Source organism: Camelus ferus, chromosome 12 (genome assembly GCF_009834535.1).
Source record: "Camelus ferus isolate YT-003-E chromosome 12, BCGSAC_Cfer_1.0, whole genome shotgun sequence".
NCBI lineage: Eukaryota > Metazoa > Chordata > Mammalia > Artiodactyla > Camelidae > Camelus > Camelus ferus.
In genome coordinates, this window is record NC_045707.1 from 64,671,636 (window position 1) to 64,687,406 (window position 15,771).

Below are 15,771 nucleotides of genomic sequence, written 5' to 3' on the forward strand. Positions count from 1 at the left end.
ATATAAGTGGAACAGTATTGGCAGAATTATTCAGAAGGGTGCTGTTTATAATTTTGGTGATGGATAGGTGTTTGTAAACGTAAAGACGACTTTGGAGCTTAAACCACAAAGTCAGAGCATATTAGTCTAGAAGGGTTCTCAGAGGTCATCTAGCCAAATCCTACCCATTATATGTGATGCACTGATATTGACAGCTATGTGAAAATATTTAGCGAAATCAATTGGCCAATGATAAACGCAGTAGTCCAGTTCATATATACTATGATATATTATTCTCATATTTACTACTAACCGCACTATTTCTTGTGCACTTATTTCTAATACATGGGACAACTGTTACTCAAAGCCACAATGATTAATTTGCAGATCATATGTACTTCTAGCCAGAAAAGTCCTTGAAGGCATCCATGTCTTTTCCATTTTTGTATACTTGGCAAACAGTAGATTCTCAGTAACTGTTTGTGGCACTGAGCCCCAACTGAGATGAGCATATGATGATGATTGACATCAGAAAGGCCATTATGGTCACAACAGGTCTTTCGAAGCCCCCAATTCCAGTCTCCAGACTTGTTGCTTCCAGAATAGGCATTTAGGTTTACTTCTCACCACTAGAGGGCAGGATGTGCTTTGCAAAGGGAAATGCAACCCGGCTACTTGTATTATTAGATTAGATTCCCCCGAAATAAATAACTTAATCACAAGAAGATCAAAACGCTCCCATTGTCTAAGACCTCTAGAAAAGCTATTGAAAAAAAAAAAGAAGAAGACAAAAAAGAAAAGCTGTTGCATTCTTCACCTTTCCCCTCCAACGTCTTTTCTTTATTGATGAGTTTGGTTCAAACTCATTCGTTTAGATTATTCGTTCCCTGTTCTACAGAGGGAACCTCCTGACACATTTACATAAACATGACTCCACTTGAAATAACGTTACGAACAGCAGCACCGCAGAGGTGCAGCAGCAGCATCCTTGTGTTCATGAGGCATCCGAAAGGCTTCCCTGCGTTTTAATTTTGGTTAGCCTTCTGACGTAAGAGTGCTCAGCTTCCCAAAGCTCAGGTGAAGTCCTCACGTGTCCCGGACCTCATTGGTAATCAGATCTGCTGAGTCAGCACTGTCGTTGCTGACTCAGGCTTTTGAAACGTTTTCCCCCTTGTTAAATCCCAGTCCCCTCCAGTGTGAGTGGAGTCACGGTGAACAACTCTGGTCGCAATGACTACCTCAGCGTATCCTGGCTGCCGGCTTCTGGAGACGTGGACAACTATGTGGTGACACTCTCCCACGACGGCAGGGTGGTTCAGGCCCTCGTGATCGCCAAGTCTGTCAGCGAATGTTCCTTCAGCTCCCTCACCCCGGGCCGCCTCTACAACGTGACCATAACTACGAGGAGTGGCAAGTACGAAAGCCACTCCTTCGGCCAAGAGCGGACAGGTAAGTTCTAAGCAGGTACAGGCTCCATGAGAACCGGCTGGCCGTGGTCCAGGGCATCACACATCTGCAGTGATTCTGTAGACAGGGTTAAAGACTGGTCCTTGTCACGGAGTCTTCACATTTTGACCCTGGGAATTCTGTACGGGAGCAGATGTTACCTTTAGAGTAAGATGAACACCACTTTCGTGGCTAGAATTCATCATACATGCAAATGTAGTAACAAGTATTTCTATTTCGGGGGTACTTTTTGGTTGCTCGACCCTGGCTTTACATACTTTGCTAACTCGATCCTTACAAAGTCCTTATATAGTTGCTGTTACTATTCCCATTTTACAGATTCGGATAAGTTCTGAACCAAAGTTCAGGATAACGTGCCCAATTATTTAACTTGTTAAACAGCATGTGCATTTCAGATCCTGGATTTAAACCCAGTTCTGAACGACTCCAGAGCCTACCAGGTTCTCTGTCCTGAAACCCTTCCTGAAATGTCTGTTGGTCAAGACTGCTATTCATCCTTTTTCACACAAGGTGGAAATGTGAACCTTTATAGTTCTGAAACTAGGAGCAAAATCTCAGCAAAGGCATTGAGTGCTTGTTTCTCACTGTGCTGGAAGAAACTGAATTTAGACAGCTACCATTTCTCCAAGATACTTATGCTTCTTGAAGTTTACGTCTGAGATTTCTGCTTAAGGTTAACATTAATATTTTGTCAGATCTTACCTGCTAAGCTATGGGTTGATATTTGCGTTATAAAATGTCAGTTTTTCCATTAGGATCTGGGATAATTGACATCATCCTGTCAATTATCCCGGAGGATCTCACATAGGATCTGGATCCTAGTAGGCACCCAGTGAATATTTGATGAATAAATAATCGGAAATCACCTAGATTAGGGGTTTTCACTGGGTGCTTTGTGGGCAGATTTTAGGAAAGTGTTAACCCCCGCATTGTCTGTGTAGTTGTTTGGGATAGGGAAGAACATATGTGCATTTAATTAGAAAGACAGTGAATGGCTTTTATCAGATTCTCGTAGTTTCTGTGACCTCAGAAAGGTTAAGAACCATTGATTTACATTGTTACAGCATGACGGCATTGAAAGTGTCCACAGAATGATCAAATCCTATCTTATTTTAGATAAAGTCCCAGAGAGAAACTGTGGCTCCTCCAAGGTCATGTGGCTGACCAGTAGCCAAGTTCAGCCAAGCTCCAGCACCCTTTCCACTACATCATCCTCTCCCTGAGAGCACTGGTCAGGGATTCAAAGAGATAGTCCGTACCCTCACATGATTTAAAGCCTAATTATGCTGATAATCACAAGACTGACTTAGATCTGAAAAGCAGACTTCTATTTACGAAGCAGCCTAATGTCTGTGTCTTATGCTGATCAACTTGGAGCCTAGAAATTGCTGGAGATTAAAGAACGTGTCATCCAATTACTAACCCCTTGCTTCCTCCTCTGTGCCAGTTCATGAATTTCCGATCCATACTGAACTTCGTATTGATAGTCCATGTGCTAGGATTGTTTTTATCTGCAAGAAAAACGATCCTTTATTCAAAGCATCCTTTGGAGGCTCTACCAGCATGAACTTGGATTTGGCGCATGACTGATCAAGGCTGAACCATTGCCCCTGACAAATCAGTCTAACTGGAGAGTCGTGTCTGAGTGGCTGCCTTTTTGGATTTGGCTGATTGTCTTAATGCCCTTTTCCTTTACTAATGCTCTTGTTCTACATTCTGAGTGAAAATGTCAATATTTCTTATTCTGTATCACATCATCTCACCGTGCAGCAAGGCAGGTCTCACAAATTACCTCCAGTTCCACCTGGAGAGCGCCTTATTGACTTAGCACGGTATTCAGCCTGATTTTTCTTCCCAGAATAGTTGCTCTGCCTTCTGTAAATTGCCTAGATCACTGGCCTTTCTTAGCCCACACCTTCAACGTCACTTCAGAATTTTTTTCTCTGTTAACTCTGTGATGACTAAATTCTGGCAACACTGTGACTGATTCCAGGTAAATATCTTGGAGGGAAAAAAAAAAGAAAGAAAGAAAAGCGTACCTGCCCTTGCTCTGTATCTGTGGTGAGATATATTCCAAAGCAAAAGCTAGTATACACTGAGCCAACAAAGGACAGCAGTGCAACTTGTGGGCATGATGAACAATGCAGCTCGTATCCCCAGATATTGAAATTTCTAGGTCATTTCGTACTTTGGAGGAAAGTGAGAGAGAAAACTTGAACATAGGCTTGGTGAGTGATCAGAGAAGAAATTCCTTAACATACGCCAAACACAGACAGAGAATGCACAGACTCAGAGAACACTCTCACACTGGGAAGCTTAGGACCCTGAATCCGGCTGAATTCAGACCTCTTCTCAATGCTCCTTCTCATTAATATTTGTAAAGTCCTGTGATAAGCAAATAGTAATGAACCCAGAGCCTACATTTGAATTAGCCCCAAATGAAAATTTAGAATATCCTTAATATCATGTTCTGAATACAAAATTGCCTTTTTTTAATAGTGTTCCTGTTAATAAGCATTGATTGATTGATCAATTGAGAAAAAACAGGAATACACGACCATATGTGTTTCATTTTCTTCCCTTTTTCTTTTGGATTGTTTATGCTCTTCTTGGTAACTTACTATCATATCTTGAGTCACCAAAGTGTGCTGGAATTATTCGTATCGTTGCCACCATTCATCAGAATTTGTCTGTTTGTATATTAATGGGGGAACCTCAGGTGTACAAAACTGGACTAATCATAATTGCTGGTTCAAGATACTATGCATCAGTTACCCTTTTGCCACTTAAATTTTTTAGGCATTTAATTTAGACATTTAATTAATAACTTTTAATAATTTAATATGTATGTGAGAAACCACTACCCAAAATAAAAGCTTGGGGCTTAATAATAATCTATATCAAATCACATGGTTCCCATCTCACTAATCCATCCAGAGGAAACCATCATCTTGACTCCTATTTTTCTCTCTTGCCTTCCATGTTGCAGTTTTATTATTTATGCATTTCTAAAATTATGAGTTTTAAAAATTTTGGTTGTTTCATCATAAGAAAGGTATTTTTATGCAATCTATAATCTTTTGGGACTTAGATTTTTTTTGCTTACTATTGAATTCATCCATGTTTTGTGTTTCGGTGTTAAGGACAAGAAATCCAGATTTTTGTGTTTTGAGTTAAGAAATATTAATTATGTCTGCTGTGTAATATTTCACTGTGTTTATCAGTTCGTTCATTCAGTCTCCTGTGATGGGCATCCTCTCTCACATTTGGTTCTATCAAGTTTTTAAATTTTACCAACCAAATGGATGTAAAATGGTTCTTTGCCATGGTCCTGACTTACATTCCCTTCATCACCAAAGATGTTGAACATCTTTTTATGTATTTAACTACCATATATGTTTCTTCTTCTTACATTTTTATTTTGGATTGTTTACACATAATTTTGGTAACTTAATCATATCTTGAGTCCCCAAGGTGTGCTGGAATTATTGATGTCATCACCATTATTCATATAAATCATCAGTTATCATGTTTAATGTTCCATCTTGTACAAGACATTTTGTGTAGGCTGACAGCAGGATTAGAATTAATTCATCACGTTCTGCTAAAAGATCCACTTAATCACTGTAAGTAAGTGTAACAGTCTTTCCCCTTCCTGAAATTTACAACCTGAAGGTCTAAGATTTTTCTTTCAAATGCCCACAATAAAAATCTACTCACTTTCCTTTCTGGTCCCAGGTTGTCATCTGCAATCAGTTGCTCCCTCAGAATCATTGTCTTCAGCTGTTCTCTGTTCTCTTTTTCAGTGCCTGACAAGGTCCAAGGAGTCAGTATTAGCAATTCAGCCAGGAGTGACTATTTAAAGGTGTCCTGGGTACACGCCACTGGAGACTTTGATCACTACGAAGTCACCATTAAGAACAAAAACAACTTCATTCAAACGAAAAGCGTCCCCAAGTCTGAGAACGAGTGCATATTCGTTAAGCTAGTCCCTGGACGGTTGTACAGTGTCACCGTGAGTACAAAAAGTGGACAATACGAAGCCAGCGAACAAGGGAATGGGAGAACAAGTAAGTGGAAAGATTGCAAAATTTGATGGTTGGTTGGGACTTGAAGGTCGTTGAGGAAATAATTTATCTGAACCTTGAATTTTCCCTGCTTACTGATCAGTAAATTACATTCCCAGTTAGTCTCACTTGGAGCTAACATCATTCAGCCAAGCCATGGCCTTTAATTACAGAATATTTATTGGCAGGTAAAAGCAAGCATAGTGGGAGGGCAAGATGGCCAAATTTCCCATTTTTCTTCCCTGTCCTCCTGCACTGTGGCATTTGAAGTTCTAGACATCTTGTTTAATCTTATGATTGAGCGCATAACTCATTTTGTAATTATATTCTACCAACACTTAGCATAAAAGATTTATGTCAGGAAAGAAATTACAATTCCAATAGTTGCTTTCAATTTTTCTTGTTTAATTATGCATGAAGTAGTCAGAGTGGTTTGTTTGGGGAAGGGAGGTGTTTGCCAGTTCCTTGAATGTGATCCATAAATTACTGTGTCGTAAACTCTGATCAGTCACCTTCCTGAGATGTCTTCCTGTATCCCTTCCTAGTCCCAGAGGCCGTTAAAGACCTAACCTTGCGGAATAGGAGCACTGAGGATCTTCACGTGACATGGACACGAGCTGATGGGGACGTCGACCAGTATGAGATCCAACTGCTCTTCAATGATATGAAAGTGTTTCCTCCTTTCCATCTTGTCAATACCGCAACCGAGTATCGATTCACCTCCCTGACGCCAGGGCGCCAGTACAAAATCCTTGTCCTGACCATCAGTGGAGACGTCCAGCAGTCAGCCTTCACTGAGGGCTTCACAGGTAACTGGAAACACAGCTCTTGAGCCTGACTAGGTGTAGCCGTGTATTTAGCATGTCAGGTAGCCAGGCGTCTGGTTGAGGATGTGAAGGCATAAAGGGGAGATGGCGAGAAGGTTCTCTTGACAGTGACCATGATGCGGTCCGAGCTGGTTTAACAGAAGTAAAGTATGATGTAGAAGGAGAGAAAAAAAAGCTTTCCGAAAAGTAGCATTGAATAGATGTGAGTAGGTGTTTCTTGTGAGGCACACAGATTAAGTGTAAGTAACTTGGTTGGTTGGTGGGTTATTTCTTCTTTGGAACTCTGTTAGGAGTGTTGCTATAATAGTTAATATTTATTAAGAACTGACTGTGTGGGGGAGGGTATAGCTCAGTGGTAGAGTGTGTGCCTAGCATGCATGAGGTCCTAGGTTCAATCCCCAGTACCTCCATTAAAAAATAAATAAATAAACAATTTCTTATAATGAGCCATAATGGAAAAGAAACTGAAAAATATATATATATGTATATATAAGTATAACTGAGTTGCTTTGCTGTACACCTGAAACTAACATGGTGAATCAGCTACACTGGAAAAAAAAAAAAAAGGCTTAAATAAATAAATAAATAAATAAACCTCATTACCCCTTCAAAAAAATTAAAAATTTAAAATAAGAGTTGATTGTGAACTAGACCCACAGCAAAGCACTACGTATGTCCACTTTGTTCAGTACTCACAATTCCACGGGCTGGTTGCTATTTATATTGCTGTTGTTCTGATGAGGAAACGGAAACTTCCAGGGGTTAAGTAATTTTGCCTCTATAGTCCCACAACTAGTAACTGAGAAAACCAGGACTTGGACCAAGGCAGCCTCACCAGCGCCCGCTATATAATGGGCATTCTTCATTTCTACTCCCTGGCCTGGATATCCCTCTAACTTGCCCCCATCAACCTCTGTTCCAGCAGAAAAGTCAGAGAAATGTGGTAGATTGATGCCAGTTTTTTTTCTTATGTGTTCTTTCAGTAGATGCCAAAACATAGGAAGAATGAAAATTTCAGTTGAAAATGTCCACAGTTCATTCTCCAACTGATGGTTTTCAAATTTATTTTCTTTTTCAGTTCCTAGTATTGTCAAAAATATTCATGTTTCTCCCAACGGGGCAACAGATAGCCTGACGGTGAACTGGACGCCTGGTGGTGGAGACGTCGACTCCTACACGGTGTCCGTGTTCAGGCAGAATCAAAAAGCTGAGTCTCAGACTGTCCCCAAGCATGTCTCTGAGCACACCTTCCACAGACTGGAGGCTGGGGAACAGTACCGGATCGTGATCGCCTCGGTCAGTGGATCCCTGAAGAACCAGATAGATGTGCTCGGACGGACAGGTGAGCGTCTACCTGGAGAAGGGCCAGTTATCCTCCATGATGGGACAGTGAAAGGGCGTGGCCCATTCCATTTCACAATGGAAAACATGCAAGTGCAGAACCACCTAAATTTGTACAATTCAATGTGCTTTCAAGAGCCTTTCTCAAATTTTTTTCTTTGCATTTTTCTTTCTCAATAGAGATACTCAAAATGAAGAGTAATTAGAAACCAAATCATGTGAATAGATTTTTATACTTGCTAAAGGTTACAACCCTTAAAATTATTAACCTATAACATTGTTATATTAAAATTATAATCTTATAAAATTATAATAATTTTAATTTAACAAGCTGACTTCTCTATCCATTTTTCAAAATTTTACCCCTTTCTCAAAATTCTTGAAAAAATATGCATCTTTGCTGTCTGCTTCATCTGTGATGAATTAATAATGCATCTTTTTTTTATTGAGTTATAGTCAGTTTACAATGTTGTGTCAATTTCTGGTGTACAGCACAATTTTTCAGTCATACATGAATATACACATATTCATTTTCATATTCTTTTTCACTGTGAGCTACTACAGGATCTTGAATTTAGTTCCCTGTGCTATACAGTATAAACTTGTTAATCTGTTTTATATATACCTGTCAGTATCTACAAATCTCAAACTCCCAGTCTGTCCCTTCCCACTCATCTTCCCACTGGCAACCACAAGTTTGTATTCTATGTCTGTGAGTCTGTTTCTGTTCTATATTTAAGTTCGTTTGTCTTCTTCTTTTTTTTTTAGATTCCACATATGAGTGATATTGTATGGTATTTTTCTTTCTCTTTCTGGCTTACTTCACTTAGAATGACATTCTCCAGGGGCATCCACGTTGCTGCAAATGGCATTATGTTGTCATTTTTATGGCTGAGTAGTATTCCGTTGTACAAATATACCACAACTTCTTTATCCAGTCATCTGTCAGTGGACATTTAGGTTGTTTCCATGTCTTGGCTGTTGTAAATAGTGCCCCTCTGAACATTAGGGTACAGGTGTCTTTTTGAATTAGGGTTCCTTCTGGCTATATGCCCAGGAGTGGGATTGCTGGGTCATATGGTAAGTCTATATTTAATTTTTTGAGAAATCTCCGTACTGTTTTGCACAGTGGCTGCACCAAACTGCATTCCCATCAACTATGTAGGAAGGTTCCCTTTTCTCCACAGCCTCTCCAGCATTTATCATTTGTGGACTTTTGAATGATGGCCATTCTGACTGGTGTGAGGTGATACCTCATTGTAGTTTTGATTTGCATTTCTCTGATAATTAGTGATATTGAGCATTTTTTCATGTGCCTATTGGTCATTCATATGTCTTCATTGGAGAATTGCTTGTTTAGGTCTTCTGCCCATTTTTAGATTGAGTTGTTTGTTTTTTTCTTATTAAGTCATATGAGCTGTTTATATATTCTGGAGATCAAGCCTTTGTCAGTTTCATTTTTTGCAAATATTTTCTCCCATTCCGTAGGTGGTTGTTTTGTTTTGCTTATGGTTTCTTTTGTTGTGCAAAGCTTGTAAGTTTAATTAGGTCCCATTTGTTGATTTTTGCTCTTATTTCTATTTCTTGGGAAGGCTGCACTAGGAGAACATTGCTGAGATGTATGTGAGATAATGTTTTGCTTATCTTTTCTTCTAGGAGGTTTATTGTGTCTTGTCTTATGTTTAAGTCTTTAAGCCATTTTGAGTTTATTTTTGTGTATGGTGTGAGGCAATATTCTAACTTCATTGATTTACACGCTGCTGTCCAGTTTTCCCAACACCGTTTGCTGAAAAGACTGTCTTTGTTCCATTGTATGTACTTGCTTTCTTTGTCAGAGATTTATTGACCAAAAGTTTGTGGGTTCATTTCTGGGCTCTCTATTCTGTTCCATTGGTCCAAATGTCTGTTTTTGTAGCAATACCATGCTGTCTTGATGACTGTAGCTCTGTAGTATTGTCTGAAGTCTGGGAGAGTTATTCCTCCAGCCTCTTTCTTTCTCTTCAGTAATGCTTTGGCAATTCTAGGTCTTTTGTGGTTCCATATAAATGTTATTATGATTTGTTCTAGTTCTGTGAAATATGTCCTGGGTAATTTGATAGGGATTGCATTAAATCTGTAGATTGCCTTGGGAAGTATGACCATTTTAACAATATTGATTCTTCCAATCTAGGAGCATGGGATATCTTTCCATTTTTTTAAAGTCTTATTTAATTTCCTTAATATTTTGTAGTTCTCCATATATAAGTCTGAACTGAGTTCAAATGTGGGAGTCATCACCATGTGGGTAACAATTTGCATCACAAGAGTAGATGAGATCTGCTAAAGATAGTATGTAGAATGTGAAAAAACAGGCGCCTCGGCCCAGAAAATATTAACAAATAATACGCTCTTGCCTTTCCCATCAGGAGCCATGGTACAGACACTGTTATATACCACTGCTTAGGTCAAGGCTGGAAGCTTTGGCTTGAGTTAATCTTCGGAAAGCCAGTCTAAACAAGCAATGTAATTCCGTCTTCCAGACTACATTTATTGAATGTGAATTTATTCAGCATTCTTCCACTTTCTAGATACATAGATAGACATCACTTGTATATTTATCAGTGTCCCTCTCACTAATCTTTCTACTTTTTGGACTTCAAGATCCTGTCTAAATTCAGAGAAAAAAAAAAAAAGACTCTAAGCCGTTATTAGATAATTCAGGCCAAGAAACACGTTCTCCTAAGGGCACACGTGAATGTAACCATGGAGACATCATCTTCCATATGCAGTCGATTCAGGGAACTTTTTCTCAGTTGGTTACTTCACCCTACGTGATGGGACCTGCTTGTCTTCTTTCTTTGCAGTCCCGGCGTCTGTCCAGGAAATCAGTGCAAAGAACGCATACAGCAGTCATTCCTTAATAGTAAGCTGGCAGAAAGCGGTTGGCGTGGCAGAGAGATACGATATCCTGCTTCTAAATGAAAACGGAACCCTCCTGAGTAACACGTCAGCAGCAGCCACCACAAAGCAGCACAAATTTGAAGACCTGACACCAGGAAAGAAGTACAAGATACGGGTCGTAACTGTCAGTGGAGGCCTCTTCAGCAAAGAGGCCCAAACTGAAGGCCGAACAGGTAACTGGCACGGCTTCCTGTTTCATCCTCTTGTATCTCCGTGCCTGCTATTCCTTGAGAACTGGAGGGCCGAAGGGATGAAGCAGCATTGGGAGATGACGTATATTTCTTGACACGGTAGGAGTGTTCACCGTGACTTTCCCCTTCCGGGTCAGTTGGCCTGTTCACACAGCCTTCAGCCCTCCACATTCCAGTGCAGATTTTCCATCAAAACTGACTCTGTTAGTTTCTCATTATTGCTCTAATTGCCACAAACTTTGCAGCTTGTAACGATGCACATTTATTATCTTGTAGTTCCGGAGATCAGAATCTGAAAATGGGCCTCATAGGGATAAAATCAAGGTGTCAGGTTGCAGAAAGACTATGTTTCTTCTAGAGACTTAATGCGGATTCTAGAGGCCACTCACATTCCTGGGGTCACGGCCCCTTCCTGCAGTGGCATCCCCCCCACCTCTGAGTCTGTCACATCACCTTCTCTGCTCTTCACCTCCCTCTTCCATTGTATAAGGACTCTTGTGATTATACTGGTCACCACCCGGACAATCCAACATAATCTTCTCATCTCAGATCCTTCCCTTAATCACATCTGCAAATTCCCTTTTGCCACATAAGGTAACATAGAAGTTCCGCAGATTAGGACATGGACATCTTAGGGGACCATTATCCAGACAACAACCTTGATCTAATTGGTTATTTTTTTAAGTGCCTTGGTCTGAAAGGGGTTTGATGTTGACAGGGACACAAGGATAAATCAGGCATGCTTCTTGTCCTGGAAGAGGTGGCTGACTGGTCGGGGAGACAGACACATGGACAGATGATGCCAGTGCATTGTGAGAAGGGTTGTACGTGGGAGGGGACTGTCCAACACCAAGGGGAGAGCGGTCAGGTGGAGCAGGGATGACATTTCAGTACCGCCACAAGGGATGAAGCAACGCCCCACATGGAGACGGGGTAGGACACCCAGTGCAGACAGACGGCCCTGTGCCAAGACAGAAGGTGTGAAAAGGAGCAGGGAGACTTCTGTGGCGGCTGAAGTGTGTGTTACGTGGTGGAGCGGCGAGGCTGGGGAGGCGGATCGGGGCCAGATTAGAGAGTCCCTCGCGTGTCTTCCTTAGGAGTTTATTTTTCATCTTATCAAATAAGTAAAAGGAGACAATAGAAGTTTTTCAGCCAGAGAGTGAATATTTTGTAATAAAAATTTGAACCTTGAAAAAAGATAAATCAGACAGTAATGGGGGATGGACCAAACAGAGAAGAGGCCAGAGGTGGAGAGACCTGCTCATAAATGCACTTGTTATTGAGCACCTGCTGTATGCCAAGCACTGTGCTCAGTAAATGAATAAAATAAACCCTCCTGGTTGTGATGCTTATATTTTAGTAGGGGAGAGAGGCAGTAAACAAAATAAAGAAGTAAAAAATATATAGTAGATTACATGGTAATAAACACCGAGGAGAAAGTTAAAGGAGAAGAATGGGTTAGCAAGTGCTGGAAGCTTACACTTTTAGATTGTACGGTCCTAAATGGTTTGGTTGAGAAGGTGACATTTGGGTAAAAATCGGTAAGAAGGGAGAAGGAAGATCGTGTAGATATCTGGGGGGGAGCATCCCCAAGCAGAGCAAACAGCAAGGCGCAGACCCGGAAGCGGGAGTGTGTCAGGGCTGTTGGAGGGGGAGTGACAAGGTCACGGTAGCCGGAGCTCGGTGGGTGACGACACAGTGCGGGGAGCTGCGGTCAGACAGGACTGGGGTCCTAAGATGATGGCAGTTATAGAAACGAGAAAGGTCGAAACACAAAACTAAACGCAGGGGCCCTGACGAAGACCAGTCGGTACAGTCAAGACACAGCCCTGCGTTAGGTGAGGTGGCACTTGGTGGCTGAGTGGAGCATCAAAGGGGGAGCAGAGGAGATTCTAGAGTCTTCACATGCGGTGTCTGGTATAAGAGGATTCCATTAACTGAGATATGAGGAGCAGGGCAGGGAGGGAGGGTCAAGGAGAAAGACACAGGGCTCAGTCGTGTACTGAGCGTGAGGTGTCTGAATGGCTGGCAGAGAGAGGTGGCCAAGAGGTCATTGAAAATATGGGCCCGAGCTCAGAAAAGTGAGCTGGAGATAAAGATTTGGGCCAAAATTCTAGTTAAAACCTGTGTTAATCTGTTCAGGCTGCTCTCACACCCATAAACCAGGTCTGGAGGCTGGAGGGCCAAGATCAAGGCTCCAGCAGATCTGGTGTCTGGGGAGAGCCCTGCTTTCTGGTTCACAGATGGCATCTCCTCGCTGTGTCCTCACGTGGTGGTAGAATGAGAGAGCTCTCTGGGGTCCCTTTTATAAGGCACTAATTCCATGCATGACGTCTCTACCCTCATGACCTAATCATCTCCCATTGGCTGCATCCCCTGATAGCATCACCTGGGGGTTTGGGTTTCAATATATAAATTCCTGGGGGGAGGGGGTGGGGACACAAACATTCAGACCATAGCAATCCATAAAGTGAATGAGGTTGATTGCTGAGCTAATGTCACAGAATATGTGGGAGACAAAGGATGAAATCATGGAAATGCCTACTTTTAAGGGCCTGGTATAAGGAGAGGGAAAAAGCAAAAGGCCCTGAGAAAGCGTTTGGAGTGGGAAATCCAGGAGAGGCCGAGACAGATGCCCCGCTCTGTTTCCACCAGCGTCCTAAGATTTTCCATGGACTCAGGCAGCACCTGTAACAGTCTGACAGCAGGTCACTTCCGGTGGTAGTCCATCACCTTGCCGGTGGGTAGCACTGAAGGCCAGAGGGTTTGCAGAATCCTAATATAAACCTTCTCTAAAAAATGCTTTTGTCTTTTCCTTTCACTCTCTCTTTCCCGTATCCCTGCATCTAATGTTCTCTCTCCGCCTGATGTTCCCTTTCTTTCCTACCTACACTCTCCTCCCCACTGTCTTTCCCTCCAATGGCCATTTCTCAGCTCTCAGGTGACCCTCAGAGATCGTGTTTTGACCTCCGATCTAGCTCTTAGTATTGGGAAAACATTTGGTCACACAGGTCAGATGAACATTTATTTTATATGCTCAGAAATGCCTTGGAAGATCATTTTCCATTTTGGGACTTTTTTTTTTTTTCCCATTCTCTTGCAGTTTTTGTGTGTTTTTTTAAATTAACAGTTCCAGGATCAATCATTCAGAATATTCAAATTTCTCTGCACTGGGGTCTTGGTGAAGTTAGTATTTTTTTAAAGGCAGGGACCGCAGGTGGTGAGCGGCTTGTCTGAGCGTGGCCGTCCCAGATGTCGATCAGGCTGCGTCAGGGATGTGCCGAAACTCAGCCTCTCTCTCTTGCTCCTCGACCTTTCCAGTCCCGGCAGCCGTCACCAACCTGAGAATCACAGAGAACTCCACCAGACGCCTGTCCTTCGGCTGGACCACCTCAGAGGGGGAGCTCAGATGGTACAACATCTTTCTGTACAACCCGGACGGAACCCTTCAGGAGCGAGCTCAAGTTGCCCCCCAAGTCCAGAGCTTCTCCTTCCAGAACTTGCTACAAGGCCGCATGTACAAGATGGTGATTGTAACTCACAGCGGGGAGCTGTCGAATGAGTCCTTCCTGTTCGGTAGAACAGGTAAGACGTGGCCCCACGTAGGAATGAACAGCAGGGAAACGGTCCCAGGACTCACTGGCTTCTCCTCGAATTGTCCTTAGTGCCCTATTCTCTCTGGGGTATGGCTTTATATAAAAGTTATGACCTTTCTATGAAATTTTTGACCCTAAATCAAACCTTGGATTATATAGCAGAATAGTTTTTACAGTAGCTTCTGCTCTAATGCTTCTGCGTGTTGACCTCATAGAGTTTGGTGGGGAAAAAAAAAATGAAACTGACTCTTTAGTTTGCCAGCAAATTGCTAGGAGAGGGTTGTAACCCATCAGGGCTCGATTCAAGCTGTGCCTTTCAGTTTTCTGCAAGAAATAGACAGAGTGGAGAGCGGGTCCAGAGGAACGCAGCGACAGATGGGACCAACAAGCGGTGACTGTGAATCAGAAACACAGTCCCAGGTGAAATGAACACAAGAGTTTCAGGAAAATGCGAGAGAGAAACATCTCTGGGCTTCTGCTAAGAAACTGAATCCACTCATTATTCATAATTTGAGCCCATGATCTCATTTTTCTCTCCAGTTCTTTTTCTCAGTTGGCAATCGGTTTCACGTGCTCTTGTGGGCCCAGCACTGGGCTCCCTGCTGGAGGAGGAGTCCCGAGGCCTCTGACCTTGCAGGGCTCTGGCTGAGCAGAGGAGGAGGGGACGGGCCAGCAGATTTTAAAGGGAGGTGATTTGGGACAGTGTGCTGTGACACAGCGACTTTGGCAGGGCAAGAAACCACTTTAGACAGAGAAGGCTTTTCCGCTGAGACCTGAAGGTGGGGGGGGGCCACTTGAAGGGCTCATTCTAGGCATCCAGCAAGAGTCATCAGTTGGCCTTCTGAAGCGAATGAAAAAGAGCAGGACAAGCCTAGACCATGAGTGGAACTGTCCAGATGTTACCGTTTCCAGGGCTACCCGCTCTCTGCCCATCTTCCTTATCTGCTCATCAGTGTCGAAAGTTCCTCCAACAAGGAACAATAGTCTTCACTCTCCAAAGCATCCTAAAGCTCACATCCCCACGGGACAGGTGCTGGTGTGACTAATTTATACTATGGTGGAAGTGACTGCTACACTTCTTTTCCCAGGTCAGGTCCTACCAATATGGATTTGGGGGATGAAAGCACATGAGAGAACTGAAAACTTAAAAGAGGAGAGAGAGAAAGTAAAGAGACCCAGAGAGGGATGTCAAGAGATGGTACGCCAGACAGGAAGGGACAGGAACCTTTTATGAACATTTTTAAGGTTTTTTATAAGCTAAGTTATAAACTACCCGACTAGTCTTAGTCATTTCTGAAGATTTCATTTTATATATATTTTTTCATTTTATATTTTAATCAGAGTACCTCTGGCAAGCCAGTAG

The 15,771-nt window shown here is 42.2% G+C and overlaps 1 protein-coding gene across 2 annotated transcripts in view; it reads left to right on the forward strand.

Annotated features, from left to right (window-relative positions):
- PTPRB (protein tyrosine phosphatase receptor type B) overlaps positions 1–15,771 on the forward strand; it is a 111,717-nt gene that overhangs the window by 63,340 nt on the left and 32,606 nt on the right. For both annotated transcript variants that reach the window (XM_032493764.1, XM_032493766.1), the window contains 6 exons: positions 1,165–1,428; positions 5,253–5,516; positions 6,059–6,322; positions 7,419–7,682; positions 10,525–10,794; positions 14,134–14,397. In XM_032493764.1, coding sequence (XP_032349655.1) covers positions 1,165–1,428; positions 5,253–5,516; positions 6,059–6,322; positions 7,419–7,682; positions 10,525–10,794; positions 14,134–14,397 — 1,590 coding nt within the window. The remainder of the gene's footprint in view (positions 1–1,164; positions 1,429–5,252; positions 5,517–6,058; positions 6,323–7,418; positions 7,683–10,524; positions 10,795–14,133; positions 14,398–15,771) is intronic.